We start from the raw sequence: 27,141 nt of genomic DNA, 5'->3' as shown, positions 1-27,141 counted from the left end.
TGGTTCAATTAAGGGATCTTGCTGGGCCACTCAGCCTGTGGCTGTGTACTTACAGTCATTGTCTTGTTGGAAGGGCAGGAAAAGAAGCAGCTGATGATGATGACAAGGACATTGTACTGCTTGGGTATATGGTCTGGCTGCTAAAGAGAAGACTGGGAGAAGAAGGACACGCTTGTTCCAATGCCAAATGCTGGCAAGTTCTATTTTCTCACTGGATCCGGTGGTGCTGGCTCATGTGCAGTTCTGGTATCTATGTTTCTGTTTGAATGCCCATAACTTATTTTAATCCTGCAGATCTTGCACATGGCTGTGGTTTTGTGCGTTGGTCTTGTGAAGAAACAAAGCCATACAGGGGATAAGCATAGCTAGCTGAAGCCAAGCTTGGCCTAGGTCTGGCATGTTTAGAGCATGCGCCCACAGTATCAGTGGCATCACCAGTTTCCAAGCTGACCACCCAGAAGCAGATCTGGCCTTACCACATCTTTTGGAGGTTTTGGATGTACGCCCCTTGGCTTCCCTCCTGATTCCCTGCTCTGTATTTGCCCCGAGTGCCATCGTTGCTACCACTGCCTCTACCACCACCACTGTGGCTACAAGTACCAATACTACCTACTACTACCACCATCACCAACACAACTATGCATGGAGTCTTCCACCTGAACCTCCTCTTCATGGCAGTCCAAATGCTGATTGATCTCACACAACATATCAACATGTGGGGGTCTATTGCCTTTTCTTAGGGAAAAAGAAGGTCCCCCACTAGGGGGAAATAAAGACAGAGATAATGCAAGTGAAAGAGACAGAAAGAGCAGGAGGAATGCTGTGACCCCGGATTCCTAGGCCCTTTGTCAGACTCAGAGGTGACCTCGAGATCATCCTGCTGCGACAGAGAGGAGGAGTGAGGCATTCAGTCCATAATGTCATCCTCTTTGTCCTCAATAATAATCTGAGGCCTGTCGGACGTGAGGGAGATCTATGGCCTACTACTACTACTACTGGCCAGATGGCTGGTGCTGCTACTGCTGTTTGCACTACTACTCACATTCTGACCCTCAGATGATGAGGCAAGAGTCTTTCGTTTGGAATCTTCCATTTACCATTTTATTATGAGGCCTATATAAATGTAAATTCACAGGTTTGATACACAGATTATTAAACGGTAGCAAAATTGAAGAGGGTTCAAATGTCCTTCCCCTTCTACAAAGACACTACACACTGGTATTGACAATCTACAATGGTAATGCAGTTTTTGCTGTAAAACATGTTCCCTAACACAGGTCCAGTTTGCAGTAAAATGAGTCACATTTCAGATTGAACAGAGGTTGTTGAGACAGTTTATGAAAATTACATAAATGAAATCACTTTTACATTTAGTTTTAATCTGTCATCTGTCATAAAATGGCAAGTAATGAAGCAATTTAGAAATACATTTAAAAAGATAAGTAAATGAAAGTATTTGCGCAGCTACCCAACTTATTATATAGATTATATCAATAAATGAATTTTACATGCCTTACTAGGAAAACATTCAGATTTTCTTTTTTGCACTAAAATTGTCCATGAAACAGCAGCCATCTGCAATGCTCATATATAGTGACTGGTTAGTAAAAATGCATGATGAGCAGCAATTGTTCATTCACATACCGGCTTCAGTTCGCATTTTCTAAAACTATAAATAAAGAAAAATGAATTAATGACAATTGTACATTATTGTATCCATGGCCATTCAGTGACATATGTGAAATGCTATTTATACACTCACTAGACATTAAGCCCATTACAATAACGGGCGCTAGAACAGTAGTGCATAAACATTAGTAGGAACAGTCTATATTAAATGGCAAGGGGACGACTGGCACTGACTGGTGGCACTGACTGGTGGTGCTAAGACTGCTGGCACTGACTGGTGGCTGAGACTGCTGGCACTGTGACTGGTGGCTGTGGCACTGACTGGTGGCTGAGACTGCTGGCACTGTGGCTGGTGACACTGAATGATGGCTGAGACTGCTGACACTGTGACTGGTGCTGTGGCTGGTGGAACTGACTGATAGCTGAGACGGCTGGCACTGACTGTTGGCTGAGACTGCTGGCAGTGGCTGCTGTCTGTGGCTGAGAGTGCTGGGACTGTGCGGCGCTCCAACGTTGAGAACACACCATAACCTGTGAGCAACAGCGGTAACTGGCCGGCACTCAAGTGTGGGTGGTGCGGGCGGCGTGTGGAGCGCCGTGTGATGATTGATCAGCGCGCCGCGCATGTGCAGTTCAATTATCGGCACACACGCACGGAAACGCCGCCCTGAGCATGCACACAGGGTTTTTATTATAAGAGATAGCTTGTACCATTGATTCCCTTAAACACAATCCATCAGAGGGAGCTGTTTCATTGATGTCTGTGTATAGAGCTTTATGTGGAATTGTGTTAAAACAGCTCCCTCTGGAGGCTAAGATGACATGAAAATAGGATATCATTCATGCATTAATATTTTGATATGAGCAATTTTTCTCTGAATATATGATCTTGACAATGTTCCATTTTATTTTAGAGGAAAGTATGGCTGAGACCTCGCCGTGTAATTATTGGTCGGCACGCTGGTGTCGGTAGAACGGTTGTGTGTGGGATGGCAGTAATTGGGCGGTGCGCTTGTGTGGGCGGCGCGGGTGGCGTGTGGAGCACCGCGTGCTGATTGGTCGGCGCGCCACGGATGCGCAGTTTAATTATCGACACACACGCATGGACACGCAGCACACAAACAGGGCTTTTATTATTATGGATGATGATGATACCACTAAACACCGGGGATATCTCAGCTACAAAGAAAATGCACTTTAATCCAAAATATATATTGAAATTACATAACATAAAAGTGAATTTAACTAAATAAACTCGCCCTTTCCATGGAATAAAACTTGCTCACAGTAGTGTGCAGAGGATACCATCTATGCAGACACACATCTCTGTAGGAGAGAGCTCTTCTACTCATGCTCAGTTTTGTGTTTGAGGCTAGAAGCTCCTCAACCCAGTGCCCCTGCGTGGTGAAATTTTGTATCCTGTAAGCATGCGCAGTGAGCACGGTGAGTCCAGCTCGGTTTGCAAGTGCTCATTTACGCATGCTCAGTTCTAGTACTAAGGCTCTCAGCTGGGACACCCAGTGTGCCTGCGTGTCAAAAATCTCAAGGTGTGGTCTCCCTCTCAGGTTGCGCAAGTGTTTCCTAAGCATGCGCAGCGAGCGCTGTGAGAAATTTTTTAGCAATTCTGCCGGAACTGGCACCTCTCAGGGACTCGCAGCCGCCCACACCAGCGCGCACGGCGCGGTTGCATGTGGGGTGGTGGTGATAGGGTGGCACGCTGGTGTGGACGGTGCGGGCGGTGTGTGGAGCGCCGTGTGCTGATTGGTCCGCGCACCGCACATGCACAGTGCAATTATAGGCACACACGCACGGACATTGCGCACACACACAAGGCTTTTATTATTATAGATATGTATCTGTAGTGGAGGGACAGAATAGGGTGGTGTATACATACATTTTTTTATATATATATATATATATATCTATAGTGGACGGGCAGGAGAGCAGAGGGTGGTGTATATATACATACACTGCTCAAAAAAATAAAGGGAACACTTAAACAACACAATGCAACTCCAAGTCAATCACACTTCTGTGAAATCAAACTGTCCACTTAGGAATCAACACTGAGTGACAATCAATTTCACATGTTGTTGTGCAAATGGGATAGACAACAGGTGGAAATTATAGGCAATTAGCAAGACACCCCCAATAAAGGAGTGGTTCTGCAGGTGGTGACCACAGACCACTTCTCAGTTCCTATGCTTCCTGGCTGATGTTTTGGTCACTTTTGAATGCTGGCGGTGCTTTCACTCTAGTGGTAGCATGAGACGGAGTCTACAACCCACACAAGTGGCTCAGGTAGTGCAGCTTATCCAGGATGGCACATCAATGCGAGCTGTGGCAAGAAGGTTTGCTGTGTCTGTCAGCGTAGTGTCCAGAGCATGGAGGCGCTACCAGGAGACAGGCCTGTACATCAGGAGACGTGGAGGAGTCCGTAGGAGGGCAACAACCCAGCAGCAGGACCGCTACCTCCCCCTTTGTGCAAGGAGGAACAGAAGGAGCACTGCCAGAGCCCTGCAAAATGACCTCCAGCAGGCCACAAATGTGCATGTGTCTGCTCAAACGGTAACAAACTCCATGAGGGTGATATGAGGGCCCGACGTCCACAGGTGGGGGTTGTGCTTACAGCCCAACACCGTGCAGGACGTTTGGCATTTGCCAGAGAACACCAAGATTGGCAAATTCGCCACTGGCGCCCTGTGCTCTTCACAGATGAAAGCAGGTTCACACTGAGCATATGTGACAGATGTGACAGAGTCTGGAGACGCGGTGGAGAACGTTCTGCTGCCTGAAACATCCTCCAGCATGACCGGTTTGGCATTGGGTCAGTAATGGTGTGGGGTGACATTTCTTTGGACAGCCCTGAAACGGATCTCACAAGCGGACCCAGAAACGCCAGTGTGAAAGTAGCCTAAGGCACACATGTGCAATATTCATGCTGTCTAATCAGCACCTTGATATGCCACACCTGTGAGGTGGGATGGATTATCTCGGCAAAGGAGAAGTGCTCACTAACACAGATTTAGACAGATTTGTGAACAATAGTTGAGAGTAATGGGTCTTTTGTGTATGTAGAAAATGTTTTAGTTCTTTGAGTTCAGCTCATGCAAAATGGAAGCAAAACCGAAAGTGTTGCATTTATATTTTTGCTCAGTGTATATAGGATTGAGAAAAAAGAAAGAAAAAAAACACCCAGATAGAAATGTCAGATTGTTGCAAAAGTCAGTATGGTGTGCAGGGGCGGATTAAGTGCATGATAGGCCCGGCGCTGTCTACCCAACTTTTGTATGAAGAGGCTGCGGTGCTTCATGGGCGCCACAGTCTCTTCTTAGGCCATATGACATCTTCAGACTAAAAAAGAATACCCCAAATTGGGTCCTAAACTGAAAAATTTGGTCGCCAAATTTAAAATACATATAATTGTAATAAAAAAGACATGGAGGAGAATACAGCACCACATACCTCTTACATCCAGTGACATCTCCTGTCATGTAGACCTTCTCTTTCCTCTTCTCCTCCATTTGACCCAGACCACCATGGCAAATTCTTTCAGCCGCATCTCGTCTCTACAGTTTGTAACACAGACACGTTAGATTTCTAAATTTTTCCATCAACCTCCTCATCCTGGTGTCCCCACAGTGTCATCCTGCCACCCCCAATACTGTGCCCGTTGTGCTCCCCAATGCCCCAGGAACTATACTGCTGAAAAAATAGTGACCCTAATAGACATAATTGGGGTAATTTATCAAACTGGTGTAAAGTAGAACTGGATTTCCAAAAGAGCTGTCAAATATGAAAGGTGGAATCTGATTGGCTGCTATGGGCAACTAAGCCAGTTCTGCGTTACACCAGTTTGATAAATTACCCCAAATGTTCCTATAGTGTCCACAGCAGCTATAATGTCCCCTAGTGTCATGCCCCACTCTGACGATGTGCGGAGGTCAGCCAGGATTGCAGCACAAGTCTAGTATTTGTTTTGATGCTGTGCTGGATCGGCCTCGCATCAGGTGCACTGGGTGGAGTCATTAGTTTAAATAGTCTCCAGCTAAGGTGCTCTGAGCGGATTATACTCTTCATTGTGGTCTTGGAAGCTAGAAAGGAAGGTTGGCTGTTTGTTCCTGCTCTCAGCAGATAAGTGTCTTTGGTTGTTTATGTCATCTATCCCATCCAGGTTCTGTGCGAGCTGGCAGCTCCTTTCTCCCCACTTCACCATCTCAGGGAGTTCAGGGTTCTGTTAGCATAGGCTGGTGGACACAGCAAATCTACCATCAAGATTTGATCTGTGGGCTGAGCATTGTAGGGAAAGAGGTCAGGGATTAATTAGGAGGTGACCCTTCCCCCTTCTCTCGTCCAGAGCCTGGTTGGTGTGTTATCTGTTTAACTGTGCACGTCCGCCGTGACATTATAATCCGCCATACTGTGACCGCCATTTCTCAGTGTTTATGGGATGGCGTCAATTGAAGCACTGGTTGACCGCATGCAGGGTTTGTCCCTGGAGGTTGCGGATCTACGTAGTACGGTCACACAGTGTCAGAGGGTGTTGGCTTCAGGTACAGGTCAAATTGTTGGGGAGCCTAAAGTCGCTCTTCCGGAGAAATTTGCAGGGGGTACTGATGATTTTTTCCGTTTCAAGGAATCATGTAAATTGTACTTTCGTTTGTGCCCATTTTCATCAGGTAATGAGGATCAGAGGGTGGGTATCGTCATGTCTTTGCTGAAAGGGGACGCGCAATCCTGGGCTTTTTCCCTGCCGCCCGGTTCTCTGGCTCTCCGGTCGCTGGAGGAATTTTTTAAAGCCCTGGGATTGATTTACGATGACCCAGATCGAGTTTCAATGGCAGAGTCAAAATTACGTAACTTACTACAGGGTAAACATACTGCTGAGGTTTACTGCACAGAGTTTAGGAGGTGGGCTACTGAGTCGGGGTGGAACGACCCCGCGTTACGTAGCCAGTTTTGTCAGGGGTTATCTGAAAGGTTGAAGGATGCTCTGGCTTTTCATGAATACCCAGATACTTTGGAAAATGCAATGTCTTTGGCGATACGTTTGGATAGACGTATCAGAGAGAGGGGTAAGGGTCCCTCTGTGCAGGGGATTCCTCCCGCGTGTAGTTTTGTTCCACCAGCTGCCCAGGGAGATATTGCTTGTTATTCTGGCCTAGGAGAGGAACCCATGCAGTTAGGTCAGATATTTTCCATTCGGATAGTAGAGACTTTCGTAAAGCGCACAATTTATGTTTCTTTTGTGGAAAGAGGGGTCATTTTGTTTTTTCTTGTCCGTATGTTGAACCACAGGGGAGAGTGATAAAGAAAAAAGAAAAAGAAAAAAAAAACCTCCCTCACACTTGGTGGTATGAATGGTGTGGTGGAGCAGACTGGTGTGCAAGTTCCCTGCAGTTCCCGTTTTCTCCTTTCAGCTATGGTGGCGCTAGAGTCTCGAAATGTGTTTGTTGATGTTTTTCTTGATTGTGGTGCTGGGGTAAATTTAATTGACTTTCTGTTTCTTCAGAGTTTGGGACTAAGTATTTGCACGTTAGAGAACGAGATTTGTGTTTTTGCCATTGATTCTTCCCCTCTTTCTCAAGGGAGCCTTACTCACGTTGTTCATGATATTCATTTAAGGGTGGGTGATTCACATACTGAGATTATTTCCTGTTTCGTCATGAAGGATTTGCCAGCTCCAATAGTTTTGGGGTTGCCATGGTTGTCTAAACATAACCCAACTATAGACTGGCAGGCGAGACAAATCATTGGTTGGAGCAAGTTTTGTTCGGATAATTGTCTTGTCACATCTATTTCTGAAGTGTCCGTTACGGCCTTGCCTCAGTATCTCTCAGATTTTTCGGACGTGTTTGCGGAGGGTGGGGCTCAGGAATTGCCCCCTCATCGTGACTATGATTGTCCTGTGAATCTCATTCCGGGGGCTAAGTTGCCTAAGTCTCGGCTCTACAACCTCTCTCAACCCGAGAGAGAGGTCATGCGAAGGTATGTCGCCGAGAGTTTGGCAAAGGGTCATATTAGACCATCTAAGTCTCCAGTGGCTGTAGGTTTGTTCTTCATAAAGAAGAAAGATGGATCACTGAGACCGTGTTTGGATTTCCGGGAGCTGAATCGTATTACAGTCCGGGATCCATATCCCCTGCCTTTGATCTCTGATCTTTTTGATCAGATTGTTGGAGCCAAGGTGTTCTCCAAGTTGGATTTGAGAGGAGCATACAATCTGATCAGGATCAAGGAGGGGGATGAGTGGAAAACGGCCTTCAATACGCACGAGGGTCATTTTGAGAACCTGGTAATGCCTTTTGGGTTGACGAATGCGCCAGCGGTATTTCAGCGATTCGTCAATAATATTTTTCATCATTTGGTGGGGAGGTTCGTAGTAGTCTACCTTGATGACATTTTAATTTATTCTCCTGATCTGAAGACCCATCAGGATCATGTGAGACAGGTTTTGACGATCCTGCGGGAGAATAAGTTATACGCCAAATTGGAGAAATGTTTGTTTGCGGTGCAAGAGCTTCCATTTTTGGGATACATGCTTTCTGATTGTGGTTTTCGTATGGACCCCGAAAAGGTCCGGGCGGTTCTGGAGTGGGACCGACCGGAGAATCAGAAAGCTTTGATGCGATTTTTGGGGTTTACGAATTATTATAGAAAATTTATTTTGAATTATTCCACGCTAGTCAAACCTCTTACTGATATGACCAAGAAGGGCGCTGATGTCTCTGTCTGGTCGGATGAGGCATTGCAGGCCTTTTCGGCTATTAAGGAGCGTTTTGCGTCTGCTCCCATTCTGGTGCAGCCGGATGTTTCTCAGCCATTCGTGGTCGAGGTTGATGCATCAGAGGTGGGCGTTGGGGCGGTGCTTTCGCAGGGTCCTTCTCCTGGCAAGTGGGTCCCGTGTGCCTTCTTCTCCAGGAAGCTCTCGGTCGCTGAGAGGAATTATGATGTTGGAGATAGGGAGTTGTTGGCAATCAAGTTGGCCTTTGAAGAATGGCGTCACTGGTTAGAGGGGGCTTCTCACCCCGTTACTGTGTATACAGACCATAAGAATTTGGCTTACCTGCAATCTGCCAAGCGTCTGAACCCTAGACAGGCCAGATGGTCATTGTTTTTTACCAGGTTCAATTTCGTGGTTACCTTTCACCCAGGGGTCAAGAATGTCAAGGCAGATGCCTTGTCTCGCAGCTTCCCTGGGCGAGGTGATTCAGAAGATCCAGCGCCGATTTTGGCGGATGGAGTGGTGGTCTCCGCTCTGTACCCTGAGTTGGAGATGGAGGTGTTGGGAGCTCAGGAGGGGGCTCCTGGTTCGTGTCCCCCAGGGAGGTTGTTTGTTCCTGAGGTCCTACGATACAAGGTGTTCAAGGAACATCACGATACTGTTCTCGCTGGACATCCTGGTGGTAAGTCCACCTGTGATCTGGTGCCCCGGAGGTTCTGGTGGCCAGGTTTGCGTAAGAGTATTGAGAATTACGTGGCAGCTTGTGAAACCTGCGCTCGGTCTAAGGTTGCTCATACTCGACCGCCTGGTTCACTTCTTCCATTGTCTATTCCATCTCGTCCTTGGACACATTTGTCCATGGACTTTATTACGGACCTACCGAGTTCCTCCGGGAGAACAGTGATTTTGGTGGTAGTCGATCGTTTCAGTAAAATGGCTCACTTTATACCACTAACAAGTCTGCCTAACGCTAAGACTCTTGCGCAGATTTTTGTGGATAATATCGTTAAATTGCACTGTATTCCTTCGGATATTGTCTCTGATAGGGGCACGCAGTTTGTCTCCAGGTTTTGGAGGGCGTTCTGCTCTCGACTTGGCATTCAACTTTCTTTCTCGTCTGCTTTTCATCCACAGTCGAATGGTCAGACGGAGCGTACTAATCAAAACCTGGAGACCTACTTGAGGTGCTTTGTGGCTGAGAATCAGGAGGACTGGTCCTCATTCTTGCCCTTAGCAGAATTTGCATTGAATAACCGTAGGCAGGAGTCCACGGGTAAGTCGCCATTCTTTGGCGCATACGGTTTCCATCCTCAGTTTGGTACCTTTTCTGGGTCTGGTTCCTCTGGGATGCCAGAGGAGGAGAGATTCTCTTCTGCCTTATCCTCTATCTGGCGGAGGATTCAAGGGAATTTGGAGAGGATGGGTGAGAGGTATAAACGAATGGCTGACAGGAGACGTGTGACTGGTCCGGACCTGTGTGTGGGTGATTTGGTGTGGTTGTCCACTAGGAATATCAAGTTGAGAATGCCATCTTGGAAACTGGGTCCAAGATTTGTTGGTCCATATAAGATTTCTGCTGTGATCAATCCTGTGGCATTTCGACTTGATCTGCCGCAGACTTGGAGGATCCACGATGTCTTCCACAAGTCTTTACTAAAAAAATATGTTAAACCGGTGGTACCATCGCCATTGCCTCCTCCTCCTGTTCTGGTCGAGGGAAACTTGGAGTTCGAGATCTTCAGGATTCTCGACTCAGGAGTTCTGCGGGGTTCCCTCCAGTACCTGGTTCACTGGAGGGGATACGGTCCTGAGGAGAGGATGTGGGTTTCGGCGTCAGATGTCAACCCCAGCCGTCTGGTGAGGGCCTTTCATAGGTCCCATCCGGATAAGGTTGGTCCAGGGTGTCCGGAGGTCACCCGTAGAAGGGGGGCTACTGTCATGCCCCACTCTGACGATGTGCGGAGGTCAGCCAGGATTGCAGCACAAGTCTAGTATTTGTTTTGATGCTGTGCTGGATCGGCCTCGCATCAGGTGCACTGGGTGGAGTCATTAGTTTAAATAGTCTCCAGCTAAGGTGCTCTGAGCGGATTATACTCTTCATTGTGGTCTTGGAAGCTAGAAAGGAAGGTTGGCTGTTTGTTCCTGCTCTCAGCAGATAAGTGTCTTTGGTTGTTTATGTCATCTATCCCATCCAGGTTCTGTGCGAGCTGGCAGCTCCTTTCTCCCCACTTCACCATCTCAGGGAGTTCAGGGTTCTGTTAGCATAGGCTGGTGGACACAGCAAATCTACCATCAAGATTTGATCTGTGGGCTGAGCATTGTAGGGAAAGAGGTCAGGGATTAATTAGGAGGTGACCCTTCCCCCTTCTCTCGTCCAGAGCCTGGTTGGTGTGTTATCTGTTTAACTGTGCACGTCCGCCGTGACACCTAGAGTGCCCCCAGTAATAATAACACCCTCTATTGTGCTCCAGGCAATAATCCCTGTATAGTGTCCCCAGAAATAATAGAATTGCCCCTACAGTGCCTCCCCAATAGCAACACCCCCATGTAGTAATTTCCACCACACTGCCCCCACATAGTAATCCCCCCATAGTAATTTGCCCCCACACAGTAATTTGCCCCACACTGCCCCCACATAGTAATTTCCACCACACTGCCCCCACATAGTAATTTGCCCCCACACTGCCCCCACATAGTAATTTTCCCCCACATAGCAATTTTCCCACATAGCAATTTCCCCACACGGTCCCCACATAGTAATTTTCCCACACAGAAATTACCCCACACTGTCCCCACATGGCAATTTCCCCCACACAATAGTTCCCCCACACTGCCACCACATAGTAATTTGCCCCCACATAGTAATTTGCCCCCACACTGCCCCATATAGTAATTTGTCCCCACATAGCAATTTCCCCACTGTCCTCACATAGAAATTACCCCCACACAATAGTTTCCCCCACACTGCCCCCATATAGAAATTTGCCCCCACATAGTAGTCCCTCCCATAGCAATTTGCCCCCACATAGCAATTTGCCCCCACACTATGCCCCCACATAGTAGTCCCTCTCATAATAATTTGCCCCCACATAGTGTAGTCCCTCTCATAATAATTTGCCCCCACACAGCAATTTGCCTCCACATAGTGTAGTCCCTCTCATAAAAATTTGCCCCCACAGCAATTTGCCCCCACACAGCAATTTGCCCCCACACTGCCCCATCTAGTAATCTGCCCCCACATAGTAGTCCCTCTCATAATAATTTGCCCCCACACTGCAATTTGCCCCCACATAGTGTAGTCCCTCTCATAATAATTTGTCCCCACACAGCAATTTGCCCCCACATAGTGTAGTCCCTCTCATAATAATTTGCCCCCACACAGCAATTTGCCCCCACATAGTGTAGTCCCTCTCATAATAATTTGTCCCCACACTTCCCCCCCCCCCCCCAAAGTAGGCACATGAAATAAAAAAATAAAAAATGAACAAAAAATGAAAAGATAAATACTCACCTTAGTCACCTATGTCCAGGGCCAGGCGCTTGCTCGCAGAGGAAGGCGGGATGAGTCAGGCGCGTCACAGTGCTGCGTCCCGGCAAAGGCGCGCAATGACGTCATCACGCACGCCTGCGCCGGGATTTCACTACCGCATAGGCCTCAGGCCTACAAGGCCTGAAGCCTATGGCGGTGATCGGCAACATGACAGGGAGCTATGCGCTCCCGTGCCCCGCCGCAGTATGTGGGCGTTCGGGTCAGCGTTGGGCTGCCGACCCGAACGTCCCTATTGTAATCCGCCACTGCAGGTGTGCTCCGACTAGACACTGGGTCTTGCCACAATAGAGTGTAAAAGTGCTTCCTCTGCTGCCCTATAAAAATTGGTTGCTATGGGCAACTAAGCCAGTTCTACTTTACACCAGTCCATCCAGTTTAGCCTGTTATCCTGCAAGTTGATCCAGAAGAAGGCAAACAAAAAACAAAACAAAAAACCCTGTGAGGTAGAAGCCAATTTTTCTCATTTTAGGGGAAAAATTCCTTCCTGACTCCAATCAGGCAGTCAGAATAACTCCCTGGATCAACAACCCTTCTCCAAAAATGTAATAACTATAACCTGAAATATTATTACACTCCAGAAATTGATCCAGGCCCCTCTTGAACTCTTTTAGTGAACCACTTCCTCAGGCAGAGTGTCACGGATGGTGTACAGGAAACAAGACAATACCATATAAACAATGTCTCTCTGGATCCACAACTAAGGAACAAAGGGAGACCCCTGCAATAGACCTGCCGCTCTCCCTCACTGCTCAGCCTATGCGAACACCCCAAAGGTGGATGGCCGCATATCCACGTTCCTCGGCTATCTATTACCTGAAGACCCTACAATAGTGAAGGGACACGACCACCGGCTCCCTACACTGACACGGAGGGAGTCAGGGTCACCTGGATCCAGAAAAGACAAAATCATAAATACATAAACAGCACTTATCTTGCAGACGAATGACGACTGACGACTGGGAACAGGGAACTGGGAACTGGGAACAGCATGCACACACACTCCAGGAAGTTGTATCAGCCGCACACTACTGCATTATGGGGAGGAACTTAAAGGGTAGCAATCAGTCTAACTGCATGACAGCTGAGGTAGACTAACGAGATGAGAAACTAAACCAAAACAAAGAAATTCAAGGAGGAGGATCTGAGAAGCTCCTGTGAGCGCTTCTCAGCTGTCTGGCTGTGACAGTACCCCTCCCTCTAGGAGTGGATTCCGGACACTCAGGGCCCACCTTCTCAGGATGGGACCTATGGAAAGCCCTGATGAGACGAGAGGCCTTAATGTCCGTCACTGGGACCCACATCCTCTCCTCAGGACCATAACTCTCCCAATGAACGAGGTACTGGAGGGAACCGCGGACAAGACGAGAATCCACAATCCTAGAGACCTGAAATTCAAGATTTCCATCAACCATAATCGGAGGAGGAGGCAAAGGCGAGGGTACAATAGGTTGAACATAAGGTTTCAATAAGGACTTATGAAAAACATTATGGATCTTCCAAGTCTGAGGAAGATCAAGACGGTAGGCAACAGGATTGATGACAGACAGGATCTTGTAAGGCCCAATAAACCTAGGACCCAACTTCCAGGAGGGAACCTTTAATTTGATATTCTTGGTAGACAACCACACCAGATCACCAACATTCAGGTCCGGACCAGGCACACGTCTCTTATCCGCCACACGCTTATATCTCTCACTCATGCTCTTTAGATTATCCTGAATCTTTTGCCAAATAGATGACAAAGACGAGGAGAATCTGTCCTCATCAGGCAAACCAGAAGAGCCCTCTCCCGAGAAAGTCCCAAACTGCGGATGGAACCCATATGCACCAAAAAATGGTGACTTATCAGAGGACTCCTGACGACGGTTATTTAAAGCAAACTCAGCAAGGGACAAAAAAGAACACCAATCCTCCTGATTCTCCGCCACAAAACAGCGCAGATATGTCTCCAGATTCTGATTGATGCGCTCTGTCTGGCCATTCGACTGCGGATGGAAAGCAGAAGAGAATGACAACCGAACCCCCAAGCGAGAACAGAAAGCCTTCCAGAATCTGGAAACAAACTGTGTGCCCCTATCAGAGACTATGTCTCAAGGAATCCCATGCAATTTGACAATGTGGTCAATAAATGCCTGCGCCAGCGTCTTAGCATTGGGCAAACCAGGAAAAGGGATAAAATGCACCATTTTGCTAAAACGGTCCACCACCACCAGAATCACAGACTTCCCCGAGGAACGAGGCAAGTCCGTTATGAAGTCCATGGACAGATGTGTCCAAGGACGGGAAGGAATGGGCAAAGGAAGGAGAGGACCTGATGGCCGTGAATGAGGGACCTTGGCACGAGCGCAAGTCTCGCAAGCTGCCACAAAACCCTCAACCGACTTATGAAGCGCAGGCCACCAGAATCTCCGAGCGAAGAGATCCAGTGTGGCTCTTGCCCCCGGGTGCCCAGCAAGGACCGTGTCGTGGTGTTCTTTAAAAATCTTGTGTCTCAAAGCGAGAGGCACAAACAACCTCCCAGGAGGACAAAGATCAGGAGCTTCTGACTGGGCTGCCTGCACCTCTGCCTCCAATTCAGGAAAAAGAGCAGAGACCACCACACCTTCAGCCAAAATGGGACCCGGGTCTTCAAAATTCCCACCTCCCGGAAAACAATGTGACAGGGCATCTGCCTTCACATTCTTAACCCCAGGGCGGAACGTAACAACAAAATTAAACCTTGAAAAGAACAAAGACCATCTGGCCTGTCTCGGGTTCAGACGCTTGGCTGACTCCAAGTAGGCCAGAATTTTATGGTCAGTAAACACGGTAATAGGGTGTCTGGCTCCCTCTAGCCAATGGCGCCATTCCTCAAAAGCCAACTTGATGGCCAACAATTCCCTATCTCCCACATTATAATTTCTCTCTGCGGAGGAGAGTTTCTTTGAGAAAAAGGCACACGGTTGCCATTTGGCAGGAGAGGAACCCTGAGACAAGACCGCACCCACCCCTACCTCAGAAGCATCAACCTCAACTATGAAGGGTAACGAAATATCAGGTTGTACTAGGATGGGAGCGGAAGCAAAACTCTCCTTGATATTAGAAAAGGCCTTACGCGCCTCTACTGACCAGGAAGAAAAATCTACCCCCTTTCTGGTCATATCAGTGAGTGGTTTAACAACAGAGGAATAATTCTAAATAAATTTCCTGTAATAATTGGCAAAGCCCAAAAAACGCATCAGCGCCTTCTGATTCTCAGGAAGCTCCCACTCAAGCACAGCGCGGACCTTCTCGGGGTCCATGCGAAAACCAGAAGCGGAGACAAGAAACCCCAGAAATTGGATTTCTGGAACCGCAAACACACATTTTTCCAGTTTCGCGTATAATTTATTCTCCCGCAGGATGAGCAAGACCTGACGTAAGTGTTCCTTATGAGTCTTGAAATCAGGAGAAAAAATCAAAATGTCATCCAAATACACTAATACAAATTTTCCCATTAAATGATAAAAAATGCTGTTGACGAAATGCTGAAAAACGGCTGGGGCATTCATCAAACCAAAAGGCATAACCAAATTCTCAAAATGGCCCTCAGGGGTATTGAAAGCCGTCTTCCATTCGTCTCCTTCTCTGACCCTAACCAGGTTGTATGCCCCTCTTAGGTCTAATTTGGAAAAGACTTTAGCCCCAACAACCTGGTTAAACAGGTCCGGGATCAGAGGAAGCGGATAAGGATCACGAATAGTGATACTGTTCAGCTCCCTGAAATCCAGACAAGGTCTTAAAGAACCATCTTTTTTCTTAACAAAGAAAAAACCAGCGGCAACAGGTGACTTCGAGGGTCGTATGTGTCCTTTTCTCAGACTCTCAGAGATATAAGCCCGCATAGCGACCCTTTCAGGTTGGGAGAGATTGTATAAACGAGATTTAGGCAGCTTGGCGCCTGGGATGAGATTAATAGGGCAATCATATTCCCTGTGCGGAGGCAAACCCTGAACTCCACTCTCAGAGAAGACATCCAAAAATTCAGAGAGGAAAAGGTGGTACAGTCTTAGTAGAAACCTCAGAAACAGATGTTATGAGGCAATTCTCTCTGCAAAAGTTACTCCAACCATTTATTTGCCTCGCTTGCCAATCAATGGTGGGGTTATGTTTAGTGAGCCAGGGTAGCCCCAACTCTAGAGGAGTAGGCAAACCGCTAAGGACGAAACATGACACATCCTCAACATGAGCATCACTCACAATTAAACGGATATTGTGAACTATGCCCTTTAATGATTTCTGAGAAAGTGGAGCTGAATCAATAGCAAAAACAGGAATATCCTTTCCCAAAGTGCATACCTGGAAACCATGAGTTATTGCAAATTGATTATCAATGAGGTTGACAGCTGCTCCACTATCCACAAAAATCTCACAAAAAATGCTCTTGCTCTCTAGCGCCACCCTAGCAGGCAGGAAAAAACGGGAACTACAAGCAAACGGAAAACCTTCAATTTCCGCCTCAACCCTGCCAATAGTAACAGACGGAACATTTTTAAAAGATTTTTTCCTTTTTGTCTCTTTATTACTCCCAGAAAACTGCCTGAATCTCCTAGAGGGACAAACATTTGCCAGATGATTTATACCTCCACAACAAAAACAAACCCTCCCCTGCGGGCTGAATCTTCTATTGTCAGAGGCAATCAACCCCAGCTGCATGGACTCCTGCTTAGAAGGGGCTGACAGCGACTGAGACCCCTGTGCACAGAATGAGACCGCTGCACTGTCCCGGGACTGAGTATGACAGGAAGGAGAGATCTCTCCTCTCTCTCTAAGACGCCTGTCAATACGAACAGCCTGAGACATAGCAGAATCCAAGGAGGTAGGTCTTTCATGAAAGGCAAATGCATCTTTCAATCCCTCTGAAAGACCATAGCAAAATTGACTTCGGAGTGCAGCATCATTCCAACCCGTATCTGCTGCCCATCTCCGAAATTCTGAACAGTATATCTCTGCGGATTGTTTACCCTGGCATAACAGACGTAGTCTAGACTCAGCCAGAGCAATACGATCCGGATCATCATATATCTGACCCAGGGCTAAAAAGAATTCATCCACTGAACGAAGGGGCCGTGCCCCCTCCGGCAGCGAAAAGGCCCAGGACTGAGCGTTACCCCTGAGCAGCGATATAATGATCCCCACCCTCCGTTCTTCATCACCAGAAGAATGGGGAAGAAGGCGAAAATGGAGTTTGCAAGCCTCTCTAAAACGCATAAAATTCTCACTACCCCCGGAGAACGTATCCGGGAGCGAGATCTTAGGCTCAGCACAAACTCCATGAACGCAAGCTGAACCGGTCACTTGAAACTGAGAAAAAGTCTTACGGAGATCAGCTACCTCCAAAGAAAGACCCTGAAAGCGTTCAGCCAAAAGTGAAACCGGATCCATGCTTGAGACGGTTTTGGCGGCTGATAATGTCACGGATGGTGTACAGGAAACAAGACAATACCATATAAACAATGTCTCTCTGGATCCACAACTAAGGAACAAAGGGAGACCCCTGCAATAGACCTGCCGCTCTCCCTCACTGCTCAGCCTATGCAAACACCCCAAAGGTGGATGGCCGCATATCCACGTTCCTCGGCTATCTATTACCTGAAGACCCTACAATAGTGAAGGGACACGACCACCGGCTCCCTACACTGACACGGAGGAAGTCAGGGTCACCTGGATCCAGAAAAGACAAAATCATAAATACATAAACAGCACTTATCTTGCAGACGAATGACGACTGACGACTGGGAACAGGGAACTGGGAACAGCATGCACACACACTCCAGGAAGTTGTATCAGCCGCACACTACTGCATTATGGGGAGGAACTTAAAGGGTAGCGATCAGTCTAACTGCATGACAGCTGAGATAGACTAACGAGATGAGAAACTAAACCAAAACAAAGAAATTCAAGGAGGAGGATCTGAGAAGCTCCTGTGAGCGCTTCTCAGCTGTCTGGCTGTGACACAGAGAGCTCCATAGTCTCACTGCTCTTACCATAAAGTATCCTCTTCTATATTTGTGTACAAACCTTCTTTCCTCCAGACGCAGAGGATGTCCCCTCGTCACAGTCACAGTCCTGGGGATAAATAGATGATGGGAGAGATTTCTGTACTGACCTCTGATATCTTTATACATAATTATTAGAGATACCCTCAGTCGTCTTTTTTCTTAAATTAAATAACCCTAATTTTGATAATCTTTCTTGGTACTGTAGTCCACCCATTCCAGTTATTACTTTAGTTGCCCTGCTCTGAACCCTCTCCAGCTCTGCTATGTCTGCCTTGTTATTGGCCTTGGCAGCAGCTGCCTGACACTGGTTTCTACAGTTTAGTTTGATGTCCACTAAAATTCCTAAGTCCTTTTCCATGTCAGTTTTACCCAATGTTTTACAATTTAGTATGTACAGGTGACTTGCATTATTCCTTCCCATGTGCATAACCTTACATTTGTCAGTATTAAATCTCATCTGCTACTTGTTCTCTGCCCAAGCCTCCAATCTATCCAGATCCATCTGTAGCACTGTACTGTCTTCTTAGCATTTCTTAGAAAACCTTCAAACAATTTACCCACAACAGATATTAAACTTACCGGCCTAGAGTTTTCAGGCTCTGTTTTTGACTGTTTTTTGAATATTGGCACCACATTTGCTAAGCGTCAATCTTGTGGAACATTCCCTGTTAATATAGAGTCCCTAAATATCAAAAATAACGGTCTGTCTATGACATTACTTAATTCTCTTAGGATACGGGAGTGTATGCCATCTGGTTCCAGTGATTTGTCTATTTTAATCTTTTTAAGATACTGCTGCACTTCTTCCTTGGTCAGGGAGGGTAGTGTACCTCTTGGTGATAGATCATTGACTGCTGAAATGCCTCTCCAATGAACTCAGACATTTTGCCAGTTGACAGACTTTCAGATGGGGTGCTTCATTGCCCACTATCTAGGTCTGTGATGGCTAACCCTCGGCACTCCAGCTGTGGTAAAACGACCCAGAGACCACCAGTTGAGAAGATCATTTGATCTGCCAAAAAGCATGACCAGTTCTCACAGTTTCGTTGTCCACCACACAGACATAGGTGGTACCTTCAAAATACACCACTGTCTCTGCCCAGACCATTTACAGGGGCTTAGCAGAAGGAAATTGGGTGTAATTACATGTATTTCTATAGAGAACCACTAGTGCCTTTGTTTGCATTCGTGTCGTGAATGAAAACCTGCACTATTACGGAGTGGAACCGTATTCAGGTTCTGTTTGGGATCCCACAACAGTTTGGTATGGAGGTCTCAGAGTGAGTGCTTCAATCATGCCTTTGCTGTGGAGGGACAAACTGCCCCAACTTCTGGTGTTAGGATCTAGGCAGCCATCACATATGACAGTCGGTTACCCCTAATATTGGTACAAGGGACATCCTGCCGCCACATGTGTTGACTCTCATGGCAGGGCTTCAAACCGGCATTTTTCAGTGGTATAGTTCACATGCACAGCAAGGGCTTCCCAGATTGGAATACTTCTTTGGCCCGCACAGCCACAATTTTCTTCAATAAACATATCCTCTTGCGCTAATATTGTAGTCACTTACATATATCATCTTTACATTCACACATATAAAGTTTTATTCAATTCCAACAACTCCTTCTTGGTGCATTATTTTTGTCAATGAGTATATAAAGGGCAACAAATAGGTGAAATTAATAATAAAGGGTTTTTTGGGGTTGTACACTGATAGTTTATCATCCTGATTGGAGTCCCTGATAGATAGAAAGAAATGTACATTTTACTAAAAGTGTCTCTACTAGAACAGTTTTTTTTTAGGTCAGCCCGCTCTCCGTTCACCTATTTCACTGTAACGTTTACCAAAAACCTTTCTTCCTAGCAACTGTACCAATCAAATCAAAGCTACAGTCATCTCTTCTGACATGTCTGTTTTTTAGTAACTACTTGCATTCCTCTTGGAATAACAATTTTGGGACATATTTCCATAAAACTGTATGTTGTGCCACTCCATTATTATTCTCTGCAGAAGTTTATGAATTTGGCAGCAGTCTGCGATAAAGGTCTATCTGAGTGCTACTAGTTGGTGGGAGGGGGGGAAGAGTGTCCCTGTCACTATCCAATCATTAATTTCAGACTGTGCATGAATGCACCCCAATGGTAACATCAGGGTGGACCTTCATCTATACTGCTGTATATTAATTCATAACGTCTATAAGTATTAATAGCCAAATTGCGGGCAAAGTTTTTTAGCCACATTGGATGATTGTGCAATGCCTCCTGTTCATCGATGTGCCAGTTATCACAACTTGCCACAAACTGAGAGAGACAGAATCCTTGAACTGAGATACCTAGGATTATGACTCCAGCAGATCAATACACACCTAGACTGAGATGTTACCACTGTTCAATATTGCATTTCCCCGTGGTTGGGAAAATAATTAGGAGCTGGAATGACAGCAAGATGTGCATAGAGGCGAACCTCTGCAAGGACGGATTGTCTGATTAGAATAATGGCGTATAAAGATCTATTCTGTAATGCAAGTAAAATTGGAATCACATCCCAAGCCTAGGGTGACAAACCATCAGAAGGTGTTTGCACGACATTGGGCTACAAGCCGGACGTCCAACTACTGGTGTTTCATTGACCTCACGCCACCTGTCTCAAACACTATCATGGTGCACAGCAAGGGGGCAATGGAGCCTGGAATAGAGGTCTATCCTCCTCTGTGACAAGTCCCACTATTGTCTCAGATGCAATGATAGCCAGAAATTGGTCTGAATACCACATTGGCAACACAATGAAGAGGCCTAAACAAAGGAAAAGTCACACCGTTTCTACTCCAGGGATTATGGTGGGGGTGGCATAAGAGTAGCAAGACCCTTCTAGTCTTCATTTTATGTGCAACAAAGAGCTGTTTTTCAACAGGTTGCCCATGCTACTGTGAGCAACCTCATTGATAGCATGCCAAGGCGTGTAAGTAATAATAGTAAACTTGCTGGGAAATTACGTACACTAACTAAACCTGCTCAGCAATGGAACATAATATAAGGCATATTAATTAGCTAATGTATGTGCAAATCAATTTTAATGTATACATACATTTTATGGCTCCTGGAAATCCTCTTTATGACTAGCGATAACTTTGCGTAATCTGGCCCAGAACAGCTGCTGCCCATCTCCATCTTCTGGCCACTTCACATAAGTTTTCTTGTCTAGAATCTTAGTGAGCTTGTGGTAGTATTGAAGTTCTTCTGTAGGGATGTTATCCAGGAATATGAGGATAAGAGAATCCTTTCTCTCTGCTACCAGCCTGTAGGTCGCCATTCTTATCTCCAAGGAGCACCAGTTACTCTGAAGGTAACTGCGAGTGATAATGCAAATTGTCCATCTACTGTTATATATACTGTCCACAATGTTCTCTACAATGTCTCTACCAATCTCAAAGTTTCGGTTGTGGATACACACTTTAAAGAAAGGAGGACCATTTTGCTCCAGGTTAGGAAGAAGCTGCTCTGTTACCCACTGTTCATTGTGGGTATTATATGATACAAATACATCATACTCATAGTGGTCTCCTTTTCTGTGTCTGTTATTCAGCCAACATTTAATTATGTACAAAATGTACAGAATATACCACCAAATGCTTTCATAGAAGAGGGAGATAGACATAAATATCAAAGTACTGAGTAGTGTAGCCATGAACGCAATTAAACCTAGCTCGGTATTGCAGTTTTCTTCCAGGAAGGGGACTAAGTCAAAATGTTGTATTTGAGCACTGACAAAACAAGGCTGATCATAAAAGTCAAGGAATAAAACTTGTTTTTCATATTTCACCCACTGACTCAACCATGAAAGATCACATTTGCAATAAAAATTTGTTTCTGGAAAAAAAACATATTTTAGGTTAACCATGTCAGAAAACATATTGTCTGGGAATCTGTAAATTTTCTCACTTTCTATCATTAGAAATGTGACTGATTTTAAATCTCGGAACAACACATTGGAACCATAGTCTTCTATTCCTGAATTGACTAAATGCAGAATCTGGAGGCTTTCTAAGCCTAGAAATAGTTTGGTTAAATTTAATGCTGAGCCGTCTTCTAGTTTATTTGTATTTTCAAGATGAAAGAAAGAAAGTTTTGTTAAATTTCCTAATGCAGAATTAAGGATGTTTCTTTCAGGTTGTGAACTTACATCTGCTATTAAATAGAACTTTTCCAAGTTTGTAAATTTGTCCAGTGCGTTCTCAAATCTTAGACTGTAACAGAGAAGAGAATAAATGTTTCTTAAATACAGTTCTTTTACTTTGTAAAATGGAAAATCATCGCACTCATCAATCAGCACACACGGGGAGTCAATGCTCAAACTTTCAAAGGCATTAAAATAGTTGAAATATTCTGAATCAATTGTCAGAACTGTATCAAGTGTTTTCAGGGACATTTTTTTTAGCGACTCCATATACTGTGACCAAAACATGGGCACCATATATTTAAAGCCAAGTGCAATCTCTTCAAGCTTTCTCAGATCCTTAAAAGCCCTGCTATTAATTTCTTCTAAGAAATTTTCACTCAAAGATAGTTGTTTTAATGAGAAAAGACCTGCAAACGCAAAAACATCCAAACTGTAGAGATTATTACTATCTAGATGCAGAACTTCAAGTGTCTTCATACCGTGGAAGGAATAATTTTGTATGGTCTGAATTTTATTGTTCTTCAGTGAAAGCGCTTTCAGGTGTATAAGGCACTTAAATTGATCTTGTGTTAAAGAAGATAAATAGTTAAAATCCAAGTTAAGATAAACCAGTGCCATGGAAACGTTCTCAAGACATATTTCAATTGTGGTAATCTTATTGTTTGACAAGTTGAGCTCCTTCACTTTTTTTAGGTTCTTCATCTGAGATGCAGCCACAGTTGTGATAGCATTAAATGATAAATCTAGACTACGTAGAATGCTGCAAGACCCATTGGCTGTATTGATAACCTTAATATGATTATTTGCCAGTTGAAGTTCCTGTATCCTAAAGAGTGATACATAAATACATATGTAGAAAGAAGGAAATTGAGAATCTGTAAATGAAACTGACTCAACTACTTGGATCCCAGACTTTTTTAAATCTTTTAGAGCTGAATAACCTATATTAAGTTTAAAAAATGATAATTTCGGAAAGTTACATAACGAGTTGTTTTCAATCCTAAAACTTTGTGTTCCATCAATGTTCAAATAGGTTATATTAAAATGTATGTGACTGATATTACCTGTAGGGTGTTCACTGAAAAGGCAGTCTGTCTCTCTGTATGCAGTTACATGGTTACTAATTAGAGATAATCCTTCAAGACTTTCTAATTTCGGAAGATACTGAGTTACTGATGATAAGGTGTCAATAGAATTGTAATCCAGGATAAGATGTCTCAGTTGATGAAGGTTGTCAAATATTGATTTATTCAGAGATGAAAAAGGGACACCTTTAAGTTTAAGCTCCTGTAGCATACTGAGTCCTCTTAAATCAAGTCCATCAATGATTTGTTTGCTTGTCTGTTCCAGCCACAAAACAGAGAGTTTCTTCAGCTCCAGAAAAGCTACTGGTGAAATCACAAAATTACCGGCTATATAGATGTAACGTAGGTTTGTAAGATGGGCAAAAGCTTGTGGTTTAATGCTGACATAGAATATTTCGAGGAAGAGCCAGTCTGTAGCTTCAGGAACTTCTTCTAAGTCTTCTATTACAGAAGCGTTATAGCTTTTACAGACTGCTGCAAGGCTGAAGTTTAGTTTGTCAAATCCACCAAAAACCAAGGGCATTCTATTACTGTAAGTATCAAAGTATTCATGCTCTATGATGTCACAGTGCTTCCTTAGCACGCCAAAACATGGAGAATAAGTGGAGATGAACAAGACTAAGCAAACCAGGTGAAAAATCACATCCATGTCACCAGATCTCTTTTTGCAGCAGAATGAGCTTTGTACTTTGTTATACTTCTAAGTAGAATGTCCCAGTTCCTGTTTTTAACATAGAAAAAAAGAAGAAATGAAAATAATGATGATTCACCATGAGGAACTTTCAAATGGAGTCTGTCAAGTAAATTTCACTAATATAACTACCAGCAATGGCCATCAGAACTTTGTAAAAGCATTATAACAATTTCTGTAGGTCATCTGGGTGTTTATTTCATGTCCAGGAAAAGCACTTTCCTTCTTATGAAAAACTACTCCCAAGTGCCCAGCACACACTGAGCTATTAGGGAATGGGAGAACAGGTTATAATTTGTAGAATACAAGAAGAAAAAGATTGTTCCACCACCAGGAGCAAAACGGTAACTGTGACGAACCCGCACCTCGCAGCCCCGTCTGACGTCAACTATGCCAAGCCCACGAGATACGGTTTCATCACCGGTCTCCAAGACGTGACGTTACACCCTCCCTGGGAGCACGTAAGGTCAGCTTGGTACAGTTTACACAGATACCCCCTGTCCACACAGACATGAGAAGTGAGAGAGGGTGATCCACGCTGCCTCTGGTGTAACTCCACACTCGCTTGCACCCCTGACAAGCTGAGAGGACCTTGTCACTGCTCCAGTGAAACAGCACCCTGTTAGCTCGGCAGACTGCCACCAGTCCCTCATTAGATATAAGCCCTGTCTGCTAGCAGGATTATATCGGGGCAGGAACCACCCTAGGTAGCTATAACTATGCCGAAACACAGACGTGGGAATTCGTGGACCGAGATACAAGGACAGCACAAGATTAAAATTATATATTTAATTGCCTTAAGGGTGCACTAGACAATACACAATATACACAGAGAATATATACAGTGGTCGGATGTGCAAATACAGGTGGTATGATACAACAGAGTTAAACAGAGCAAGAGTCAGTTACCAGGTGGATGAGCCGTCCTTTGGGTTATGATGAATTCTGGGTTGCTGTAATCCTTGGCTGTAGTCACATGGGGGCAGTGATGTCAGCAGTTTGTCCAGAGTCCCTCCATACACATTACTCTATGGCCCCCTTCAGAGAAAGACGCTGGCCTCTGGCCTGCATTGGCCTTTTCACCTGCAGTCGGTCACTCTCCTCCCTTCCTCTGGGAGGAGTCCATCCTCCCTTCCTTGTCCTGGTAGCCAAAGACCCACGAAACCCATTATGGCCCATAGCTCCATACCGGAAAGTCACAGGGAGATGGTTCTGGGACCAACAGATCCGCCTGGGTTCTGGCTACAGGTGGAGGCCAAACATGGCACCGTTACTAGGTTCCTTCTGGGAGATCTCTGTATCTCCCCTTCCTGGCATCCTACCCCCAAACTATGACCAGGGGAATGTCCGTCTTGGCCACAGGGTCGCAGATATGTAACTGGTTTATGCCTGTGATGGAAGGGCAATTCATAATTCCTTATGAACCCCCAGTTCCATGATGTCTGATGGATCCTTTTGTTCTGATGACCAGTGCAGCCCCCCCCCCTCCAGCATTCATCCTCCCAGAAAGGGTTGAGTTGCCATTGTGAGTGAGGTGTGAACTGCAAACATGTGGTTTGCTTTGAAGCCAGGCCCCCTGTGGAGTCTGCTCCCTCTGCTAGCTGACAGCAAATGGTGGAATTAGATCATGGCTGGAAGTAGATCATAACTCCACATTCCTCACAGTAACAATGCAGTTACATGACAAGAATCTGCATAACTAATCATACGCTAAACAGTTGCAAGTCCAATTTATGTATGAGATAGCCAAGATGATTGTCTATAAAATGATGGTAGGCTCACGTTCGAAGCTGTAGTGGATGGTGAGATATGGAGCCTGAAAGTCAACAGTTCAAAACTTTGTTACCCTTTTGCGCATCAGTGTACAATATAAAACGTCAGCAGGGCCATTGCTGTTATTAATTAATAAAAACACATAAAACGATTAATAATTTGTACATAAAACACTCATTGTGAGACATATCAGATGAGAGAAACATTTAGGCCTCATGAAAAAAAAATCCGTTAAAAACGAACACACAGTCAGTTTTTCATGGCCATTTTGCATCAGTGTGGAGGTGGAAAAGGAAGGTGGATCAAACTGAGGTGGAACTGTTGCAAGATGCATTGTTGCAATAATGGTGTCGATTACTGACAGGCAGGGGCGTTGCTAGGGCCCCAATGCATATTGACCAATTCTCTAAGTTGACTAACCGACCCCAAATCCCCCACCACTGCAAACACTAGCACTGAAGACATTTTACTGTACTTGCTATACAGCTATACCTCTCACATCCAGTGCCTCCCAGGTGACGTCTCCTCTCATGTAGATCTCCTCTGTCATCATCTTCTCCATTAGGTCCGGACAACTTCTCTCAGCCTCCTCATCTCTGCAGAGTGTGACACACGGACATCTTAGGTTATTCACTTTTCTGTACCCCCAAATACTATTCTGAAGAAAAATGAGTGCCATACAGATAATCTTCCCTATAGTAATAGTGCTCCTCATAGTCCCACCAATAGTAATTCCCTTCTAGAATGCCCTCATTAGTAATACTGCTCCCTACAGTGCCCCCAACAGTGATAGTGCTCCCCAGGAGTGCCTCCATTAGTAGGAGCCCTCCAGTATTAATAATGCCCTTACTGAGCCCCTCAGTATAAATAAGGCCCCCTATTGTTCCCCCAGTGGTAATAAAGCTATCTACAGAACCCTCAGTATTAATAAGGCCCCCACAGTGCTCTTAGTAGAAATAAGGTGGATCTATAAGTCCCTCCTATAGAGCCCCCAGTAGTAATAAGAATGCCTAATGTCCCCTGGATTTAAAATGCCCCCACAGTGCCCCCATTAATTATATCACCCCCAACTGTTATAATGCTCACCCTGACGTGCTCCAGTATTTATATCACCCCCTACTGTTATAATGCCCCTAACGTTCCCCCAGTATTTATACTGCCCCCTACTGTTATATTGCCTTCCCTGAAGCACCCCAGTATTTATATTGCCCCCTGTAATTATATTCCTCCGTTTAGTGTCCTCAGAAATTAGAATTCCTCAGCCCCTCCACCATGCAGTTCCATGTAAATAACATTATTTCACTCCCTCCATCATAGAGTCCCATATAAATATCACACAACCTCTCCAGCCCCCTCCAATTATACAGTCCCATGTAAATAACATCCCTCTCTACCTACCGCCCCCTCCAAAATACAGTTCCATGTAAATAACAACATCACACCATCTCTCCTGCCCTCTCCAATATACAGTGCCACGTAAATAGCATCAGC

The 27,141-nt window shown here is 45.2% G+C and overlaps 1 protein-coding gene across 1 annotated transcript; it reads right to left on the bottom strand.

The window, feature by feature from the left end:
- Positions 1-1,098: 1,098 nt before the first annotated feature.
- On the bottom strand, positions 1,099-23,844 carry LOC121005258 (toll-like receptor 13). The gene is made up of 2 exons (XM_040437884.1): positions 21,010-23,844; positions 1,099-1,669 (listed from the first exon to the last, which is right to left on the bottom strand). Exon 1 carries the CDS (start codon positions 23,833-23,835, stop codon positions 21,013-21,015), a length of 2,823 nt encoding a protein of 940 aa, XP_040293818.1. The 5' UTR covers positions 23,836-23,844; the 3' UTR covers positions 1,099-1,669; positions 21,010-21,012.
- Between the last annotated feature and the right edge of the window lie 3,297 nt (positions 23,845-27,141).

This window comes from Bufo bufo, chromosome 6 (genome assembly GCF_905171765.1).
Source record: "Bufo bufo chromosome 6, aBufBuf1.1, whole genome shotgun sequence".
NCBI lineage: Eukaryota > Metazoa > Chordata > Amphibia > Anura > Bufonidae > Bufo > Bufo bufo.
The sequence above is the reverse complement of the archived record's forward strand: the minus strand, read 5'-3'. Positions and strand labels throughout refer to the sequence as shown.

Coding starts and splice junctions, on each gene's coding strand:
- LOC121005258 (XM_040437884.1), bottom strand. CDS start 23,835: ATGGATGTGATTTTTCACCTGGTTTGCTTAGTCTTGTTCATCTCCACT.